General features: G+C 34.8%; 1 protein-coding gene and 1 pseudogene across 1 annotated transcript; both read right to left on the bottom strand.

Annotated features, from left to right (window-relative positions):
• Positions 1–1,502: 1,502 nt before the first annotated feature.
• On the bottom strand, positions 1,503–3,732 carry LOC123468640 (annotated as a pseudogene).
• Positions 3,733–5,421: 1,689 nt separating this feature from the next.
• Positions 5,422–22,906, bottom strand: LOC123468642 (protein TsetseEP-like). Its single transcript, XM_045167916.1, has 3 exons — positions 22,780–22,906; positions 6,292–6,378; positions 5,422–6,239 (listed from the first exon to the last, which is right to left on the bottom strand). The coding sequence occupies exons 1-3, from the start codon at positions 22,904–22,906 to the stop codon at positions 5,455–5,457; spliced, it is 999 nt and encodes a 332-aa protein (XP_045023851.1). The 3' UTR covers positions 5,422–5,454.
• Positions 22,907–22,921: the final 15 nt, after the last annotated feature.

The following is a 22,921-nucleotide window of genomic DNA, read 5'->3' on the forward strand; positions in this document are numbered from 1 at the left end:
AACAACTTGGAGACAAATGAGATTTTTGCATTTGTGGAGAACGTGCAACGTAGGATGCTTTTACTGCTCTATACCCTTCCCACTTTTTAATTTTGGCTAAATTTAGATTTAGTTAAAAATACATGATTTCCATTCAAAATTGAACGAGAATTCCGAAAATCAGGTTTATTTTTGCCTAGCACTTCTCTAGTTTTTTTATTTAGGTAGAAAACGGAAGATAAATGCGAGGGGTCGCTGACTCTTTTCCAGGGTGAACCTCGGGAAAATTTTTCCGTATAGAGCAAGTGATTGACGCGTACCCCCTCCCTATTTGTGAACGCACTCTTGCGGATTTCGCCATGTTTGTTACGAGTCCGTTTTTCCTCTGAGGAATCCTTATAGGGAAAAAAGGGGATCGCAAAAAAATTTGTGAAACCTTCCCAATTTACCAAAGGATACTAGCAATAATTTTTTGTTAAAGGTAAATGAACTAGCTACATTTTAATATTAAATTAAGGGTATTTAATTCTAGAAAACAGCTAAATTTTAATGTTGCGAGACCTCTTTGTCAGCTCCGAAACCAAAATCAGAGGAACACTTGCGTTTGAATCCGCGCGACCGTTTGGTAGCTTGCATTGTTCGTATATCTTCAGGTAGATCGTTCTTTACGAAATTCAAACACCAAGGGGGTATATGTGTTCGATGGCCGATTGACGTTACCTACGCAAGGCGCTATAATGAAAGGTAAAATTGTGAACAACAGTTGGCAAATGGAACGAGATTTACAGATGATTTAATACCAGTAGGCCTATAACTGTAATGCTTCCGGTTGAAAAGATCTTTAAGGTTGCTTTGGGTTGCTTTGGTTACAGGTTATTGTAGGCAAGCAACAAACTAGTGATAACAATCAGCTGATTTTAATTAGCAACGCGCTCACTTTCGCCTTCGCCAAAATTCTAAAGGTTTTGATTGATGACCGGCCGCACAAGGTACAGCGCATACTTTGCAACATCAACGTTTCAATTTTGTTATCTTCTAATGAAAGTTGACGTCAAGCAACCCAACAAAAGCGGAAATGTATTTTGTGCCTAGAACTATTCGTTTCAACCTCCTGGTTTCATTGTGTTCAGTTCGAGTCTCTGATTACCGCAGGTTTGGCAACTATACTTGCGAAGTTAAATGTTAGTTATTTGCGCGAGGGCGGATCAAGTGGAATAGTAAGTCCTCTCGTCATGATTAAAAAACTTTTCTAAGATATTAAGTGGCTCAAGATTTATTTACACAACAAGTTTATGACTTACTTATTTACAAAGCGTAAAAGTTAACATTTTAAACAAACTATATCACTTTTGCATTTTAGTTTTTTTTTTATGACCGGTATAACAATAGTACGTTTCTTGCGAATAAATGGATTGAAATCCCTAGAATGACGAATTTGCCTTTTGTTTTGGCAGAAGAGGAAAGCGATGGAGAAATAATAATATTCTTTCTTTTAGGTTTGTTTCTTTGATTGAATTGGGGCCTGCGGATGAACGGCTGAGTGGCGAGTCTTTTCGATGCAGCTAGCCTATTTATTCGATACAGATAGACTGTTGCGAATTGCTGAGACCAAAGATCGCAACACCGACTGTCTCCATGATGCTACATAAAACAAAGATGCTGATGATTTTCATAACTGCTCCAGCTTTCATCTGTAAATAATATTTTCATGATAATTTTTTTAAATATACAAACAGGTGATTAGAAATGTAATACCATGTCTCCAGGTTTCATCTTTCCAGCAGAGAAAACCATCGCATTGGAAGGTGTGCCAACAGGCAGCATGAACGCGTGGCAGCAGCTGAAGGTGACGGGCATCATCAGGTAAAGTGGATTCAATTTAGCCACCTCGGTCTGTGAAAGAAAAAGACAAATTTAATAATCGAGTTTGTGATTATGTTATAAATAGTTAAAATTGCAGGATGTATCTTACAATCTGGGCTACTATGGGAAGCAGGATGGACGTTGATTGTTGCGAAGCTATTTCCGTAATAGCAGAGGTCAGGAAACACATGATCAACAGAACGGCGAATGGAGGCAAAGTAGCCAAAGAAGAAAGATAGTTGGCAAGCAGAACAGACAGTCCAGAGACTTTAGAAGCGTCGCTGATGGCGTAGCCCCCTCCTAGAAGAAGAAGAACACCTCACGGGAATTTTCTCTGAACGTAACTCCATTCTAGCAAAGCTGGACTGGAGCTGGATTCTAAAATAAAAATATCACTACCGGTAAGTCTCTTTGGCGATTTTTAATTCTGCCTAATTAATTTGCTGTCGTTACCCTTCGCCCGCTTTGCGGAAGCACAAGAAATTAGGTTCTGATGGCAGAATAAAAGCGAGAACAACAACGGCAATGGCTAAAGTGCCGTCCCCAATCCGGTTCCTATCAAACGTTGTTCGTTAGTTAATCCGCCTGTGGTATGTAAATATGAAAAAAAAATACTCCTTGATGAAACAGATCTTCCCAACCAGGCATGAACTGAGGATCCTTCGAGACCCACAAAACGATGAGCAAACCGAACAGAAACAGAATGGATTTCTCGTAGTAGGTCATTGGTCCTAGCTCTGTGTATTGGTTGCAGAATGGACGACTTGATGTCCTCTTTGTTCCTCATACCACAGTCATCATTTGCAGTTGACCTAAAATGAATTGACACATTAATTATGTTGTTTCGACATTGAGCCTCTTTGGTGATCGTAATACTTGAAGTCAGCTGCGAACAAGACTTGAAGCCAAATCCAAGCTAGAAGAGTGGTGATTAGTGCAACGGGTACACCAATGGCCATCCAAGTAGCAAAGCTTAATCCGGTGTCCGAACCGTAGCAAGCTAGTGAAGTAAACACTCTTTATTGAAAACAATCGCTCATGTTATTATTTCATTCGTTTTCTTACTCTTCAAAAATTCCTTTGAAAGCCAATGGAGCTCCGGAGCCGATCAAGGTGCCAGTTCCACCGAGGCTGGCGGCGTAGCTGACGGCAATGAGAAATGGAACTTTGACCTTTTGCTTGATGTCATTCGATCTACTGCTGTCACATCGAAATTCAACAATTAGATATCTAAGTAACTAAATAATAAAATGTCAAGACTTTTACCACTGTTTTGTTGGCTGTCCCGTCTCCTGGAGGGTGACGATAGAGGAATGTTGAGACGCCAGGCTATTGGCTTCATTTCTACATCCATGGAGTCCTATTAAGATCAGGTGATTAAAATTTATATAGGTTACTTGTACTGTCTAGTAGGGTAAAAATTAAAAAACGTATGTATTTATTACATGAAACAGCTCATCGACTACCGCATTCACAATAGGGATCAACATGGCTGTAACTCCGGAGTTGGAGATCCACAAAGACAGCGACATACTAACTGACATGAACCCCAGCATCAACCTGTTGAAGAGATAAAGAACATGTAGCCACAGGTAAAGGCTTTGAAGCGGATGTTAATACCATCGAGGATTGGTGCCAAAAGTGAGGATGACTCTGAGTGCACTTTACGGTGCAGATTTGATCTTTCGACGCCTTAAGTGCTAGCACGACGCCTCCAAAGAAGACAATGTTGGATTGTTTGATGTAGAGAGCGCAGACTTCGGACGTACTTAGAATATCCAACAGGGGGAAAAGTACAATTGGCAAGAGACTAGTAACTGCTTCGGGAAGTGCCGACGTAAGCCAAAAATTGTCATGAGTAAGACACAGTAACCGGCTCTGGCCTCCCATTAATCGTTTTATACAATAATTGTTTTGTTTTTTCTAGAATTTGTAGTAGCTAATAATGTTCTTACCGCTCCATTGAAAATTAATGGCAGGAGCAGTAGTGGAGTTAAGACAATGACCAACGTCTTCATTTTCGGACTAACATAAGTCTGGAAGGAATGTTTTGCAGCTTAGCATTGTAGAGAATTCCTGCAGACGGATAAAAAAAGATCTGGATTATTCTTTTGAAACCCCGTCACGACTGTTGAACTCCTTGCGTATTTACACCAACTGAAAGATATAACATCTGGGTCTTTACTCAATCCAAAAACCAACTTGGAAAGCAAAACAATTCAAGTAATTGTCGAAGAAAAGGCAAGGAACGCGCACGCTGGCGACTAATTCATTGATCACAGTTTGAATGCTTCACTAACACCCATACCAAAAGGTCAGCGAGCACTGTCACATCCAGTAAATGGTATATACGTTTAATATGATTATTAATTACCTTGAACTGTTATCTTTTAACTGCCGTAGTTGAAGCAATGATAGGTTTAAAATATAAACCAAAAGAAGTTTACTGAACGTGACGGGGAGACTATTGATCCACAGTTGGTTGTTAGCAACGTACTGAAGCTAGGTTTCTACCCGCTCTCGTATTTAAGGCAAATGGATGTTGCGATTACGAAACCAAGAGAAAAGACCATTAGCAGAAATATAGATTGAACAGCCCGGAACTTAGGAGTAGGACGGATTTAAAGCGGATCTGAGAGGGTAAAAGGTGACATGGATACAGCAGGGGAATTATTTTGTACCCAAGACATCCGATCGACAAACTGGTTTGGCTGGTTCATTTTTCTTTTGAAAGGACTAGCACATTACATATAAAAATGAACATTATTCTTTTTTTCTTCCAATATACAACATGAATGGTAGGTTTTTAAAATCAGCTTTAGGTGGGACTTGGTAAGCATGTCCTTGAAATGCTGACGCAGGTTCGCAAACAGGTCGTTGGTGAAAAGGAGCAAAATAGAAAAACAACTATATTATTATTGACGTCAGAAGAAGGTACCGCCTTTCCAGTGAAAAAAAAACAGGTTGTAAAAACAAAAGCTAAGTTTGATTTACAATAGCCTTCATGTTGCAGATTTCTTGTCTACAGTGCCCTAGCAAGTGTCTTGCGGTTGAAAGCGTGAAGAAACTGTCGTCTTCGCTAATTATCAAACGATAAGTATGTTAAGAAATTAGAAATGATTTTTATTTATTCAATACGATTCTCAGAAATTTTACTCTCAGCTTGCTTTTATTTATGACCCTAGCCTTCCGATTTATGTGAAATGTTAAAGATGTCACATAGATTGATGTTTCTTGTCATCCCCTTCCCACTTCGTCAGACAACATCATAGGGTATCGCCTTCTCGCACGATTATGACGTCATAATTCAGAAGCTCCCTCACTCCCTAAAGTCCCGGACAGAGCCCGTGTAAGTTGATAACAAAGGAAATTTTCCTTCTGCATTGTTTTTAATGCTTTAATTTAATAGCCATCGAGAGAGAGAAACAAGTGGCTTATTGCAACGCAAGGATTACAAGGTGAGAACGAATTAAGAGACAAACATGTCAAGTGTTAATGCATTTTATTCAAATCCAAATTTTTCATTTAGAACAACAGGTTTCTTCGAACGATTCTTATTCTGCTTCGTCATTAACGCTCTGGGGTTTTGTCTGGGTTGTAGCAGCAAGATTTTTATGGGTAGCAGAGACAGCAGTAAAATCTCAAGACATTTCTCCAGACCTGATTCCAAGATACCTTATCGGTAGTTTTGTGCACCTTTCTAGGAGGTTTAGCGGCTACCACAGGCTCACTGTCGCCGTCCTCAGTTTCATCGCCAGGTACGTCTGCAACTCCCTCTACCTCCGGCTCACTGTCGCCGTCCTCAGTTTCATCGCCAGGTTCGTCTGCAACTCCCTCTACCACCGGCTGCTGAAATTTGGGGACAGCCCTTGGTTTAATGACGGGTTTTTTTCTAGCACTGGCTGGTTTCGTGCTTTCGTTGCTTTGGATAGGACGTGCCATATCTCTGTTGGCCTGCTGCGGCTGTCTTGAAGTTATTGGAGGTTTCATGTCCGACAGTGGTGGAACAGGAGATGATTTTGTTGTGGCAGGTGTGGGATTGAGAGTCGGCTTCGGCACTGGCTTCGGCACTGGCTTCGGCACTGGCTTCGGCACTGGGTTCGGCACTGGCTTCGGCACTGGCTTCGGCACTGGGTTCGGCACTGGCTTCGGCACTGGCTTCGGCACTGGCTTCGGCACTGGCTTCGGCACTGGCTTCGGCACTGGCTTCGGCACTGGCTTACGGCCTGGCTTAGGCACTGGCTTAGGCACTGGCTTAGGCACTGGCTTAGGCACCGGCTTAGGCACTGGCTTTGGCACTGGCTTAGGCACTATCCTAGTGGGGTCGGGAGCCGGCTTTGAAGACGACTTGGGAGTAGGATTTGCCGGTTGTTTTCTTGAGTCTTTTTGTTGAAGACCTAGGTGGCGTCAACTTGGTGCTATTTGTTTTCATTTGCGTTGTATATTTACCTTGAACGTATTCGGTTACCGCAGTCTGCCTTATGTTGATAATGAGTCCCATCGGTAAGTCGCAAACCTCCACGTTTACTTGCTCAACTCCATAACAATTGTAATTACGTTCAATTAAATTTAAACCCATCAATCAATAGACTTCATATATTTTCAAACCATGTTCTACAGTAATAATTAAAACCAACAAATACAAGTCCTTACAAACGTCAGTAAACGAAGTGAAGTGAACGTCTGTAAGCTTGTACGCGTAAAGTTTGGGAGTCAGCATCATACGGTTTTAATAACTGTATGTTGAATACACCAAAAAGGCCAGAAACTAGCAATTGGTTTGGGTTTATCATGGCGTGAAATACCGAAAATTGACTACGCCACGCGATAAAAATAAAATTCGGGACTATAAGATCACTTTCGACATTTTAGGACCATCAGGTGCTTGGATTACTCCTGTTCTGTTATAACCAAGTTTGGAAAAAAATAATGGTTTTCCCGTTACTATGCATTCTCTGAATCGAACGGAATGAATGATATCAATTCATAGTTGAACACAGTAACAAAAATCAAGTTTGTTTTCACGTTTGGCGAATTAGAGAGGTCAGCTAACATAAGCAGCACACAAGTACTCGTGAATCGGGGTCACAATATTATCAAAGCATATACTGCTGGCATCGCTAACTACAAAGCGACTGCATTTGACAAAGCATGACTTAAAGCCTGTCTATTTCTACAGAGAGCCCACGTTGAATTTGAATAACTCTTTAAGTACAGATTCCGGGTTTTAAAAAACTTGATTTTCGACATCCGCGTTTGATTTTGAATAAAAATCATATATTTTATTGAACTCCAAGAGATGTCCGTTTTTGCAGATTTTGACAATAGTGGGAAGGCTATTATTTATTTTTGCCTAGCACTTCTAGTTTTTAAATTTAGGTAGAAAACGGAAGATAAAAGTGAATTGCACTTTTGTTACGTAAATTTCGTTAATTACTCAGCCAACGGGAAAACTTATACTACAATCAAAATCAGCGTTCAATTTTGTGTATACAGTGTTATTTTTATTGAATTTCAAGAGATGTCCGTTTTTGCAGATTTTGAAAAGTGGGGAAGGCTACCCTTCCCACTTTTTCAATTTTGGCTAAATTCTAGATTTAGGTAAAAATACATGATTTCCACTCAAAATTGAACGAGAATTCCGAAAATCAGGTTTATTTTTGCCTAGCACTTCTAGTTTTTTAAATTTAGGTAGAAAACGGAAGATAAAAGCGAATTGCACTTTTGTTACGTAAATTTCGTTAATTACTCAGCCCACGGGAAAACTTATACTACTATCAAAATCAGCGTTCAATTTTGTGTATACAGTGTAATTTTTATTGAATTCCAAGAGATGTCCGTTTTTGCAGATTTTGACAAAAGTGGGAAGGCTATACCCTTCCCACTTTTTCAATTTTGGCTAAATTCTAGATCTAGGTTAAAAATACATGATTTCCACTCAAAATTGAACGAGAATTCCGAAAATCAGGTTTATTTTTGCCTAGCACTTCTAGTTTTTTAAATTTTAGGTAGAAAACTTAAGATAAAAGCGAATTGCACTTTTGTTACGTAAATTTCGTTAATTACTCAGCCCACGGGAAAACTTATACTACTATCAAAATCAGCGTTCAATTTTGTGTATACAGTGTAATTTTTATTGAATTCCAAGAGATGTCCGTTTTTGCAGATTTTGACAAAAGTGGGAAGGCTATACCCTTCCCACTTTTTCAATTTTGGCTAAATTCTAGATTTAGGTAAAAATACATGATTTCCACTCAAAATTGAACGAGAATTCCGAAAATCAGGTTTATTTTTGCCTAGCACTTCTAGTTTTTTAAATTTTGGTAGAAAACTTAAGATAAAAGCGAATTGCACTTTTGTTACGTAAATTTCGTTAATTACTCAGCCCACGGGAAAACTTATACTACTATCAAAATCAGCGTTCAATTTTGTGTATACAGTGTAATTTTTATTGAATTCCAAGAGATGTCCGTTTTTGCAGATTTTGACAAAAGTGGGAAGGCTATACCCTTCCCACTTTTTCAATTTTGGCTAAATTCTAGATTTAGGTAAAAATACATGATTTCCACTCAAAATTGAACGAGAATTCCGAAAATCAGGTTTATTTTTGCCTAGCACTTCTAGTTTTTTAAATTTATGGTAGAAAACTTAAGATAAAAGCGAATTGCACTTTTGTTACGTAAATTTCGTTAATTACTCAGCCCACGGGAAAACTTATACTACTATCAAAATCAGCGTTCAATTTTGTGTATACAGTGTAATTTTTATTGAATTCCAAGAGATGTCCGTTTTTGCAGATTTTGACAAAAGTGGGAAGGCTATACCCTTCCCACTTTTTCAATTTTGGCTAAATTCTAGATTTAGGTAAAAATACATGATTTCCACTCAAAATTGAACGAGAATTCCGAAAATCAGGTTTATTTTTGCCTAGCACTTCTAGTTTTTTAAATTTAGGTAGAAAACTTAAGATAAAAGCGAATTGCACTTTTGTTACGTAAATTTCGTTAATTACTCAGCCCACGGGAAAACTTATACTACTATCAAAATCAGCGTTCAATTTTGTGTATACAGTGTAATTTTTATTGAATTCCAAGAGATGTCCGTTTTTGCAGATTTTGACAAAAGTGGGAAGGCTATACCCTTCCCACTTTTTCAATTTTGGCTAAATTCTAGATTTAGGTAAAAATACATGATTTCCACTCAAAATTGAACGAGAATTCCGAAAATCAGGTTTATTTTTGCCTAGCACTTCTAGTTTTTTAAATTTAGGTAGAAAACTTAAGATAAAAGCGAATTGCACTTTTGTTACGTAAATTTCGTTAATTACTCAGCCCACGGGAAAACTTATACTACTATCAAAATCAGCGTTCAATTTTGTGTATACAGTGTAATTTTTATTGAATTCCAAGAGATGTCCGTTTTTGCAGATTTTGACAAAAAGTGGGAAGGCTATACCCTTCCCACTTTTTCAATTTTGGCTAAATTCTAGATTTAGGTAAAAATACATGATTTCCACTCAAAATTGAACGAGAATTCCGAAAATCAGGTTTATTTTTGCCTAGCACTTCTAGTTTTTTAAATTTAGGTAGAAAACTTAAGATAAAAGCGAATTGCACTTTTGTTACGTAAATTTCGTTAATTACTCAGCCCACGGGAAAACTTATACTACTATCAAAATCAGCGTTCAATTTTGTGTATACAGTGTAATTTTTATTGAATTCCAAGAGATGTCCGTTTTTGCAGATTTTGACAAAAGTGGGAAGGCTATACCCTTCCCACTTTTTCAATTTTGGCTAAATTCTAGATTTAGGTAAAAATACATGATTTCCACTCAAAATTGAACGAGAATTCCGAAAATCAGGTTTATTTTTGCCTAGCACTTCTAGTTTTTTAAATTTAGGTAGAAAACTTAAGATAAAAGCGAATTGCACTTTTGTTACGTAAATTTCGTTAATTACTCAGCCCACGGGAAAACTTATACTACTATCAAAATCAGCGTTCAATTTTGTGTATACAGTGTAATTTTTATTGAATTCCAAGAGATGTCCGTTTTTGCAGATTTTGACAAAAGTGGGAAGGCTATACCCTTCCCACTTTTTCAATTTTGGCTAAATTCTAGATTTAGGTAAAAATACATGATTTCCACTCAAAATTGAACGAGAATTCCGAAAATCAGGTTTATTTTTGCCTAGCACTTCTAGTTTTTAAATTTTGGTAGAAAACTTAAGATAAAAGCGAATTGCACTTTTGTTACGTAAATTTCGTTAATTACTCAGCCCACGGGAAAACTTATACTACTATCAAAATCAGCGTTCAATTTTGTGTATACAGTGTAATTTTTATTGAATTCCAAGAGATGTCCGTTTTTGCAGATTTTGACAAAAGTGGGAAGGCTATACCCTTCCCACTTTTTTCAATTTTGGCTAAATTCTAGATTTAGGTAAAAATACATGATTTCCACTCAAAATTGAACGAGAATTCCGAAAATCAGGTTTATTTTTGCCTAGCACTTCTAGTTTTTTAAATTTAGGTAGAAAACTTAAGATAAAAGCGAATTGCACTTTTGTTACGTAAATTTCGTTAATTACTCAGCCCACGGGAAAACTTATACTACTATCAAAATCAGCGTTCAATTTTGTGTATACAGTGTAATTTTTATTGAATTCCAAGAGATGTCCGTTTTTGCAGATTTTGACCAAAAGTGGGAAGGCTATACCCTTCCCACTTTTTCAATTTTGGCTAAATTCTAGATTTAGGTAAAAATACATGATTTCCACTCAAAATTGAACGAGAATTCCGAAAATCAGGTTTATTTTTGCCTAGCACTTCTAGTTTTTTAAATTTAGGTAGAAAACTTAAGATAAAAGCGAATTGCACTTTTGTTACGTAAATTTCGTTAATTACTCAGCCCACGGGAAAACTTATACTACTATCAAAATCAGCGTTCAATTTTGTGTATACAGTGTAATTTTTATTAAAATTGTTTTATGCTTGACTATAACCATATGTCATGACCATGAGTGCGATCTGTCTGCTTAACGGTAAAGCATCGTACGAATGGTTATAGTCAAGCATAAAACAATTTTTAGTTCAGCTATAGGCCACAGTGGTGCGCATCGGCGTAAGCTGCGCACGACTTTTGGCTTGTCGCGTACTTTTGAATTGCAATAAGATCTATACAGTGTAATTTTTATTGAATTCCAAGAGATGTCCGTTTTTGCAGATTTTGACAAAAGTGGGAAGGCTATACCCTTCCCACTTTTTCAATTTTGGCTAAATTCTAGATTTAGGTAAAAATACATGATTTCCACTCAAAATTGAACGAGAATTCCGAAAATCAGGTTTATTTTTGCCTAGCACTTCTAGTTTTTTAAATTTAGGTAGAAAACTTAAGATAAAAGCGAATTGCACTTTTGTTACGTAAATTTCGTTAATTACTCAGCCCACGGGAAAACTTATACTACTATCAAAATCAGCGTTCAATTTTGTGTATACAGTGTAATTTTTATTGAATTCCAAGAGATGTCCGTTTTTGCAGATTTTGACAAAAGTGGGAAGGCTATACCCTTCCCACTTTTTCAATTTTGGCTAAATTCTAGATTTAGGTAAAAATACATGATTTCCACTCAAAATTGAACGAGAATTCCGAAAATCAGGTTTATTTTTGCCTAGCACTTCTAGTTTTTTAAATTTAGGTAGAAAACTTAAGATAAAAGCGAATTGCACTTTTGTTACGTAAATTTCGTTAATTACTCAGCCCACGGGAAAACTTATACTACTATCAAAATCAGCGTTCAATTTTGTGTATACAGTGTAATTTTTATTGAATTCCAAGAGATGTCCGTTTTTGCAGATTTTGACAAAAGTGGGAAGGCTATACCCTTCCCACTTTTTTTTCAATTTTGGCTAAATTCTAGATTTAGGTAAAAATACATGATTTCCACTCAAAATTGAACGAGAATTCCGAAAATCAGGTTTATTTTTGCCTAGCACTTCTAGTTTTTTAAATTTAGGTAGAAAACTTAAGATAAAAGCGAATTGCACTTTTGTTACGTAAATTTCGTTAATTACTCAGCCCACGGGAAAACTTATACTACTATCAAAATCAGCGTTCAATTTTGTGTATACAGTGTAATTTTTATTGAATTCCAAGAGATGTCCGTTTTTGCAGATTTTGACAAAAGTGGGAAGGCTATACCCTTCCCACTTTTTCAATTTTGGCTAAATTCTAGATTTAGGTAAAAATACATGATTTCCACTCAAAATTGAACGAGAATTCCGAAAATCAGGTTTATTTTTGCCTAGCACTTCTAGTTTTTTAAATTTAGGTAGAAAACTTAAGATAAAAGCGAATTGCACTTTTGTTACGTAAATTTCGTTAATTACTCAGCCCACGGGAAAACTTATACTACTATCAAAATCAGCGTTCAATTTTGTGTATACAGTGTAATTTTTATTGAATTCCAAGAGATGTCCGTTTTTGCAGATTTTGACAAAAGTGGGAAGGCTATACCCTTCCCACTTTTTCAATTTTGGCTAAATTCTAGATTTAGGTAAAAATACATGATTTCCACTCAAAATTGAACGAGAATTCCGAAAATCAGGTTTATTTTTGCCTAGCACTTCTAGTTTTTTAAATTTAGGTAGAAAACTTAAGATAAAAGCGAATTGCACTTTTGTTACGTAAATTTCGTTAATTACTCAGCCCACGGGAAAACTTATACTACTATCAAAATCAGCGTTCAATTTTGTGTATACAGTGTAATTTTTATTGAATTCCAAGAGATGTCCGTTTTTGCAGATTTTGATAAAAAGTGGGAAGGCTATATACCCTTCCCACTTTTTCAATTTTGGCTAAATTCTAGATTTAGGTAAAAATACATGATTTCCACTCAAAATTGAACGAGAATTCCGAAAATCAGGTTTATTTTTGCCTAGCACTTCTAGTTTTTTAAATTTAGGTAGAAAACTTAAGATAAAAGCGAATTGCACTTTTGTTACGTAAATTTCGTTAATTACTCAGCCCACGGGAAAACTTATACTACTATCAAAATCAGCGTTCAATTTTGTGTATACAGTGTAATTTTTATTGAATTCCAAGAGATGTCCGTTTTTGCAGATTTTGACAAAAGTGGGAAGGCTATACCCTTCCCACTTTTTCAATTTTGGCTAAATTCTAGATTTAGGTAAAAATACATGATTTCCACTCAAAATTGAACGAGAATTCCGAAAATCAGGTTTATTTTTGCCTAGCACTTCTAGTTTTTTAAATTTAGGTAGAAAACTTAAGATAAAAGCGAATTGCACTTTTGTTACGTAAATTTCGTTAATTACTCAGCCCACGGGAAAACTTATACTACTATCAAAATCAGCGTTCAATTTTGTGTATACAGTGTAATTTTTATTGAATTCCAAGAGATGTCCGTTTTTGCAGATTTTGACAAAAGTGGGAAGGCTATACCCTTCCCACTTTTTCAATTTTGGCTAAATTCTAGATTTAGGTAAAAATACATGATTTCCACTCAAAATTGAACGAGAATTCCGAAAATCAGGTTTATTTTTGCCTAGCACTTCTAGTTTTTAAATTTAGGTAGAAAACTTAAGATAAAAGCGGAATTGCACTTTTGTTACGTAAATTTCGTTAATTACTCAGCCCACGGGAAAACTTATACTACTATCAAAATCAGCGTTCAATTTTGTGTATACAGTGTAATTTTTATTGAATTCCAAGAGATGTCCGTTTTTGCAGATTTTGACAAAAGTGGGAAGGCTATACCCTTCCCACTTTTTCAATTTTGGCTAAATTCTAGATTTAGGTAAAAATACATGATTTCCACTCAAAATTGAACGAGAATTCCGAAAATCAGGTTTATTTTTGCCTAGCACTTCTAGTTTTTTAAATTTAGGTAGAAAACTTAAGATAAAAGCGAATTGCACTTTTGTTACGTAAATTTCGTTAATTACTCAGCCCACGGGAAAACTTATACTACTATCAAAATCAGCGTTCAATTTTGTGTATACAGTGTAATTTTTATTGAATTCCAAGAGATGTCCGTTTTTGCAGATTTTGACAAAAGTGGGAAGGCTATACCCTTCCCACTTTTTCAATTTTGGCTAAATTCTAGATTTAGGTAAAAATACATGATTTCCACTCAAAATTGAACGAGAATTCCGAAAATCAGGTTTATTTTTGCCTAGCACTTCTAGTTTTTTAAATTTAGGTAGAAAACTTAAGATAAAAGCGAATTGCACTTTTGTTACGTAAATTTCGTTAATTACTCAGCCCACGGGAAAACTTATACTACTATCAAAATCAGCGTTCAATTTTGTGTATACAGTGTAATTTTTATTGAATTCCAAGAGATGTCCGTTTTTGCAGATTTTGACAAAAGTGGGAAGGCTATACCCTTCCCACTTTTTCAATTTTGGCTAAATTCTAGATTTAGGTAAAAATACATGATTTCCACTCAAAATTGAACGAGAATTCCGAAAATCAGGTTTATTTTTGCCTAGCACTTCTAGTTTTTTAAATTTAGGTAGAAAACTTAAGATAAAAGCGAATTGCACTTTTGTTACGTAAATTTCGTTAATTACTCAGCCCACGGGAAAACTTATACTACTATCAAAATCAGCGTTCAATTTTGTGTATACAGTGTAATTTTTATTGAATTCCAAGAGATGTCCGTTTTTGCAGATTTTGATAAAAGTGGGAAGGCTATACCCTTCCCACTTTTTCAATTTTGGCTAAATTCTAGATTTAGGTAAAAAAACATGATTTCCACTCAAAATTGAACGAGAATTCCGAAAATCAGGTTTATTTTTGCCTAGCACTTCTAGTTTTTTAAATTTAGGTAGAAAACTTAAGATAAAAGCGAATTGCACTTTTGTTACGTAAATTTCGTTAATTACTCAGCCCACGGGAAAACTTATACTACTATCAAAATCAGCGTTCAATTTTGTGTATACAGTGTAATTTTTATTGAATTCCAAGAGATGTCCGTTTTTGCAGATTTTGACAAAAGTGGGAAGGCTATACCCTTCCCACTTTTTCAATTTTGGCTAAATTCTAGATTTAGGTAAAAATACATGATTTCCACTCAAAATTGAACGAGAATTCCGAAAATCAGGTTTATTTTTGCCTAGCACTTCTAGTTTTTTAAATTTAGGTAGAAAACTTAAGATAAAAGCGAATTGCACTTTTGTTACGTAAATTTCGTTAATTACTCAGCCCACGGGAAAACTTATACTACTATCAAAATCAGCGTTCAATTTTGTGTATACAGTGTAATTTTTATTGAATTCCAAGAGATGTCCGTTTTTGCAGATTTTGACAAAAGTGGGAAGGCTATACCCTTCCCACTTTTTCAATTTTGGCTAAATTCTAGATTTAGGTAAAAATACATGATTTCCACTCAAAATTGAACGAGAATTCCGAAAATCAGGTTTATTTTTGCCTAGCACTTCTAGTTTTTTAAATTTAGGTAGAAAACTTAAGATAAAAGCGAATTGCACTTTTGTTACGTAAATTTCGTTAATTACTCAGCCCACGGGAAAACTTATACTACTATCAAAATCAGCGTTCAATTTTGTGTATACAGTGTAATTTTTATTGAATTCCAAGAGATGTCCGTTTTTGCAGATTTTGACAAAAGTGGGAAGGCTATACCCTTCCCACTTTTTCAATTTTGGCTAAATTCTAGATTTAGGTAAAAATACATGATTTCCACTCAAAATTGAACGAGAATTCCGAAAATCAGGTTTATTTTTGCCTAGCACTTCTAGTTTTTTAAATTTAGGTAGAAAACTTAAGATAAAAGCGAATTGCACTTTTGTTACGTAAATTTCGTTAATTACTCAGCCCACGGGAAAACTTATACTACTATCAAAATCAGCGTTCAATTTTGTGTATACAGTGTAATTTTTATTGAATTCCAAGAGATGTCCGTTTTTGCAGATTTTGACAAAAGTGGGAAGGCTATACCCTTCCCACTTTTTCAATTTTGGCTAAATTCTAGATTTAGGTAAAAATACATGATTTCCACTCAAAATTGAACGAGAATTCCGAAAATCAGGTTTATTTTTGCCTAGCACTTCTAGTTTTTTAAATTTAGGTAGAAAACTTAAGATAAAAGCGAATTGCACTTTTGTTACGTAAATTTCGTTAATTACTCAGCCCACGGGAAAACTTATACTACTATCAAAATCAGCGTTCAATTTTGTGTATACAGTGTAATTTTTATTGAATTCCAAGAGATGTCCGTTTTTGCAGATTTTGACAAAAGTGGGAAGGCTATACCCTTCCCACTTTTTCAATTTTGGCTAAATTCTAGATTTAGGTAAAAATACATGATTTCCACTCAAAATTGAACGAGAATTCCGAAAATCAGGTTTATTTTTGCCTAGCACTTCTAGTTTTTTAAATTTAGGTAGAAAACTTAAGATAAAAGCGAATTGCACTTTTGTTACGTAAATTTCGTTAATTACTCAGCCCACGGGAAAACTTATACTACTATCAAAATCAGCGTTCAATTTTGTGTATACAGTGTAATTTTTATTGAATTCCAAGAGATGTCCGTTTTTGCAGATTTTGACAAAAGTGGGAAGGCTATACCCTTCCCACTTTTTCAATTTTGGCTAAATTCTAGATTTAGGTAAAAATACATGATTTCCACTCAAAATTGAACGAGAATTCCGAAAATCAGGTTTATTTTTGCCTAGCACTTCTAGTTTTTTAAATTTAGGTAGAAAACTTAAGATAAAAGCGAATTGCACTTTTGTTACGTAAATTTCGTTAATTACTCAGCCCACGGGAAAACTTATACTACTATCAAAATCAGCGTTCAATTTTGTGTATACAGTGTAATTTTTATTGAATTCCAAGAGATGTCCGTTTTTGCAGATTTTGACAAAAGTGGGAAGGCTATACCCTTCCCACTTTTTCAATTTTGGCTAAATTCTAGATTTAGGTAAAAATACATGATTTCCACTCAAAATTGAACGAGAATTCCGAAAATCAGGTTTATTTTTGCCTAGCACTTCTAGTTTTTTAAATTTAGGTAGAAAACTTAAGATAAAAGCGAATTGCACTTTTGTTACGTAAATTTCGTTAATTACTCAGCCCACGGGAAAACTTATACTACTATCAAAATCAGCGTTCAATTTTGTGTATACAGTGTAATTTTTATTGAATTCCAAGAGATGTCCGTTTTTGCAGATTTTGACAAAAGTGGGAAGGCTATACCCTTCCCACTTTTTCAATTTTGGCTAAATTCTAGATTTAGGTAAAAATACATGATTTCCACTCAAAATTGAACGAGAATTCCGAAAATCAGGTTTATTTTTGCCTAGCACTTCTAGTTTTTTAAATTTAGGTAGAAAACTTAAGATAAAAGCGAATTGCACTTTTGTTACGTAAATTTCGTTAATTACTCAGCCCACGGGAAAACTTATACTACTATCAAAATCAGCGTTCAATTTTGTGTATACAGTGTAATTTTTATTGAATTCCAAGAGATGTCCGTTTTTGCAGATTTTGACAAAAGTGGGAAGGCTATACCCTTCCCACTTTTTCAATTTTGGCTAAATTCTAGATTTAGGTAAAAATACATGATTTCCACTCAAAATTGAACGAGAATTCCGAAAATCAGGTTTATTTTTGCCTAGCACTTCTAGTTTTTTAAATTTAGGTAGAAAACTTAAGATAAAAGCGAATTGCACTTTTGTTACGTAAATTTCGTTAATTACTCAGCCCACGGGAAAACTTATACTACTATCAAAATCAGCGTTCAATTTTGTGTATACAGTGTAATTTTTATTGAATTCCAAGAGATGTCCGTTTTTGCAGATTTTGACAAAAGTGGGAAGGCTATACCCTTCCCACTTTTTCAATTTTGGCGCTAAATTCTAGATTTAGGTAAAAATACATGATTTCCACTCAAAATTGAACGAGAATTCCGAAAATCAGGTTTATTTTTGCCTAGCACTTCTAGTTTTTTAAATTTAGGTAGAAAACTTAAGATAAAAGCGAATTGCACTTTTGTTACGTAAATTTCGTTAATTACTCAGCCCACGGGAAAACTTATACTACTATCAAAATCAGCGTTCAATTTTGTGTATACAGTGTAATTTTTATTGAATTCCAAGAGATGTCCGTTTTTGCAGATTTTGACAAAAGTGGGAAGGCTATACCCTTCCCACTTTTTCAATTTTGGCTAAATTCTAGATTTAGGTAAAAATACATGATTTCCACTCAAAATTGAACGAGAATTCCGAAAATCAGGTTTATTTTTGCCTAGCACTTCTAGTTTTTTAAATTTAGGTAGAAAACTTAAGATAAAAGCGAATTGCACTTTTGTTACGTAAATTTCGTTAATTACTCAGCCCACGGGAAAACTTATACTACTATCAAAATCAGCGTTCAATTTTGTGTATACAGTGTAATTTTTATTGAATTCCAAGAGATGTCCGTTTTTGCAGATTTTGACAAAAGTGGGAAGGCTATACCCTTCCCACTTTTTCAATTTTGGCTAAATTCTAGATTTAGGTAAAAATACATGATTTCCACTCAAAATTGAACGAGAATTCCGAAAATCAGGTTTATTTTTGCCTAGCACTTCTAGTTTTTTAAATTTAGGTAGAAAACTTAAGATAAAAGCGAATTGCACTTTTGTTACGTAAATTTCGTTAATTACTCAGCCCACGGGAAAACTTATACTACTATCAAAATCAGCGTTCAATTTTGTGTATACAGTGTAATTTTTATTGAATTCCAAGAGATGTCCGTTTTTGCAGATTTTGACAAAAGTGGGAAGGCTATACCCTTCCCACTTTTTCAATTTTGGCTAAATTCTAGATTTAGGTAAAAATACATGATTTCCACTCAAAATTGAACGAGAATTCCGAAAATCAGGTTTATTTTTGCCTAGCACTTCTAGTTTTTAAATTTAGGTAGAAAACTTAAGATAAAAGCGAATTGCACTTTTGTTACGTAAATTTCGTTAATTACTCAGCCCACGGGAAAACTTATACTACTATCAAAATCAGCGTTCAATTTTGTGTATACAGTGTAATTTTTATTGAATTCCAAGAGATGTCCGTTTTTGCAGATTTTGACAAAAGTGGGAAGGCTATACCCTTCCCACTTTTTCAATTTTGGCTAAATTCTAGATTTAGGTAAAAATACATGATTTCCACTCAAAATTGAACGAGAATTCCGAAAATCAGGTTTATTTTTGCCTAGCACTTCTAGTTTTTTAAATTTAGGTAGAAAACTTAAGATAAAAGCGAATTGCACTTTTGTTACGTAAATTTCGTTAATTACTCAGCCCACGGGAAAACTTATACTACTATCAAAATCAGCGTTCAATTTTGTGTATACAGTGTAATTTTTATTGAATTCCAAGAGATGTCCGTTTTTGCAGATTTTGACAAAAGTGGGAAGGCTATACCCTTCCCACTTTTTCAATTTTGGCTAAATTCTAGATTTAGGTAAAAATACATGATTTCCACTCAAAATTGAACGAGAATTCCGAAAATCAGGTTTATTTTTGCCTAGCACTTCTAGTTTTTTAAATTTAGGTAGAAAACTTAAGATAAAAGCGAATTGCACTTTTGTTACGTAAATTTCGTTAATTACTCAGCCCACGGGAAAACTTATACTACTATCAAAATCAGCGTTCAATTTTGTGTATACAGTGTAATTTTTATTGAATTCCAAGAGATGTCCGTTTTTGCAGATTTTGAAGCAAAAGTGGGAAGATCTTTCCTTTTTCAATTTTGGCTAAATTTTAGATTTAAGTAAAAATAAATGATACATCGATTTCAACCCAAATTGACCGAGAATTCCGAAAATCAGGTTTATTTTTGCCTAGCACTTCTAGTTTTTTAAATTAAGGTAGAAAACGGAAGATAAAAGCGAATTGCACTTTTGTTACGTAACTTTCGTTAATTACTCAGCCCACGGGAAAACTTATACTACTATCAAAATCAGCGTTCTATTTTGTGTATACAGTGTAATTTTTATTGAATTCGAAGAGATGTCCGTTTTTGCAGATTTTGACAAAAGTGGGAAGGCTATACCCTTCCCACTTTTTCAATTTTGGCTAAATTCTAGATTTAGGTTAAAAATACATGATTTCCACTCAAAATTGAACGAGAATTCCGAAAATCAGGTTTATTTTTGCCTAGCACTTCTAGTTTTTTTAATTTAGGTAGAAAACTTAAGATAAAAGCGAATTGCACTTTTGTTACGTAAATTTCGTTAATTACTCAGCCCACGGGAAAACTTATACTACTATCAAAATCAGCGTTCAATTTTGTGTATACAGTGTAATTTTTATTGAATTCCAAGAGATGTCCGTTTTTGCAGATTTTGACAAAAGTGGGAAGGCTATACCCTTCCCACTTTTTCAATTTTGGCTAAATTCTAGATTTAGGTAAAAATACATGATTTCCACTCAAAATTGAACGAGAATTCCGAAAATCAGGTTTATTTTTGCCTAGCACTTCTAGTTTTTTAAATTTAGGTAGAAAACTTAAGATAAAAGCGAATTGCACTTTTGTTACGTAAATTTCGTTAATTACTCAGCCCACGGGAAAACTTATACTACTATCAAAATCAGCGTTCAATTTTGTGTATACAGTGTAATTTTTATTGAATTCCAAGAGATGTCCGTTTTTGCAGATTTTGACAAAAGTGGGAAGGCTATACCCTTCCCACTTTTTCAATTTTGGCTAAATTCTAGATTTAGGTAAAAATACATGATTTCCACTCAAAATTGAACGAGAATTCCGAAAATCAGGTTTATTTTTGCCTAGCACTTCTAGTTTTTTAAATTTAGGTAGAAAACTTAAGATAAAAGCGAATTGCACTTTTGTTACGTAAATTTCGTTAATTACTCAGCCCACGGGAAAACTTATACTACTATCAAAATCAGCGTTCAATTTTGTGTATACAGTGTAATTTTTATTGAATTCCAAGAGATGTCCGTTTTTGCAGATTTTGACAAAAGTGGGAAGGCTATACCCTTCCCACTTTTTCAATTTTGGCTAAATTCTAGATTTAGGTAAAAATACATGATTTCCACTCAAAATTGAACGAGAATTCCGAAAATCAGGTTTATTTTTGCCTAGCACTTCTAGTTTTTTAAATTTAGGTAGAAAACTTAAGATAAAAGCGAATTGCACTTTTGTTACGTAAATTTCGTTAATTACTCAGCCCACGGGAAAACTTATACTACTATCAAAATCAGCGTTCAATTTTGTGTATACAGTGTAATTTTTATTGAATTCCAAGAGATGTCCGTTTTTGCAGATTTTGACAAAAAAAAGTGGGAAGGCTATACCCTTCCCACTTTTTCAATTTTGGCTAAATTCTAGATTTAGGTAAAAATACATGATTTCCACTCAAAATTGAACGAGAATTCCGAAAATCAGGTTTATTTTTGCCTAGCACTTCTAGTTTTTTAAATTTAGGTAGAAAACTTAAGATAAAAGCGAATTGCACTTTTGTTACGTAAATTTCGTTAATTACTCAGCCCACGGGAAAACTTATACTACTATCAAAATCAGCGTTCAATTTTGTGTATACAGTGTAATTTTTATTGAATTCCAAGAGATGTCCGTTTTTGCAGATTTTGACAAAAGTGGGAAGGCTATACCCTTCCCACTTTTTCAATTTTGGCTAAATTCTAGATTTAGGTAAAAATACATGATTTCCACTCAAAATTGAACGAGAATTCCGAAAATCAGGTTTATTTTTGCCTAGCACTTCTAGTTTTTTAAATTTAGGTAGAAAACTTAAGATAAAAGCGAATTGCACTTTTGTTACGTAAATTTCGTTAATTACTCAGCCCACGGGAAAACTTATACTACTATCAAAATCAGCGTTCAATTTTGTGTATACAGTGTAATTTTTATTGAATTCCAAGAGATGTCCGTTTTTGCAGATTTTGACAAAAGTGGGAAGGCAATACCCTTCCCACTTTTTCAATTTTGGCTAAATTCTAGATTTAGTTAAAAATACATGATTTCCATTCAAAATTGAACGAGAATTCCGAAAATCAGGTTTATTTTTGCATAGCACTTCTAGTTTTTTTAATAAGGTAGAAAACGGAAGATAAAAGCGAATTGCACTTTTGTTACGTAACTTTCGTTAATTACTCAGCCCACGGGAAAACTTATACTACTATCAAAATCAGCGTTCTATTTTGTGTATACAGTGTAATTTTTATTGAATTCGAAGAGATGTCCGTTTTTGCAGATTTTGACAAAAGTGGGAAGGCTATACCCTTCCCACTTTTTCAATTTTGGCTAAATTCTAGATTTAGTTAAAAATACATGATTTCCATTCAAAATTGAACGAGAATTCCGAAAATCAGGTTTATTTTTGCCTAGCACTTCTAGTTTTTTTAATTAGGTAGAAAACGGAAGATAAAAGCGAATTGCACTTTTGTTACGTAAATTTCGTTAATTACTCAGCCCACGGGAAAACTTATACTACTGTCAAAATCAGCGTTCAATTTTGTGTATACAGTGTAATTTTTATTGAATTCCAAGAGATGTCCGTTTTTGCAGATTTTGACAAAAGTGGGAAGGCTATACCCTTCCCACTTTTTCAATTTTGGCTAAATTCTAGATTTAGTTAAAAATTCATGATTTCCATTCAAAATTGAACGAGAATTCCGAAAATCAGGTTTATTTTTGCCTAGCACTCCTAGTTAAAAAAAAAATTATAGTATACAAGGTTGTTGGGATCGAAAAAGTGAAAGCTGAAAGGTTTGGTCGTACTGACAGCGAAGAGGCCAAACGGATTCAGGAAGGAAAAGCACCAGAGACATTTCCACGAGTCCGATCAGCTTGTCAAAACTCGTCCCACGATTTGATTGCTGTGATATTCTAATTAATTATTTGCTGTTTTCTAATCATGGCTCTGGTCACTATCAAAGGCTTCTTCCTCCTCTTCTTCATTATCAACGTCTACAGTGAAACACTCTTCGTCAGCTCCGAAACCGAAATCAGAGGAACACTTGCGTTTGAATCCGCGCGACCGTTTGGGAGCTTGCATTGTTCGTATATCTTC

This window comes from Daphnia magna, unplaced genomic scaffold (assembly GCF_020631705.1).
Source record: "Daphnia magna isolate NIES unplaced genomic scaffold, ASM2063170v1.1 Dm_contigs397, whole genome shotgun sequence".
In the NCBI taxonomy this organism is placed as follows: Eukaryota; Metazoa; Arthropoda; class Branchiopoda; order Diplostraca; family Daphniidae; genus Daphnia; species Daphnia magna.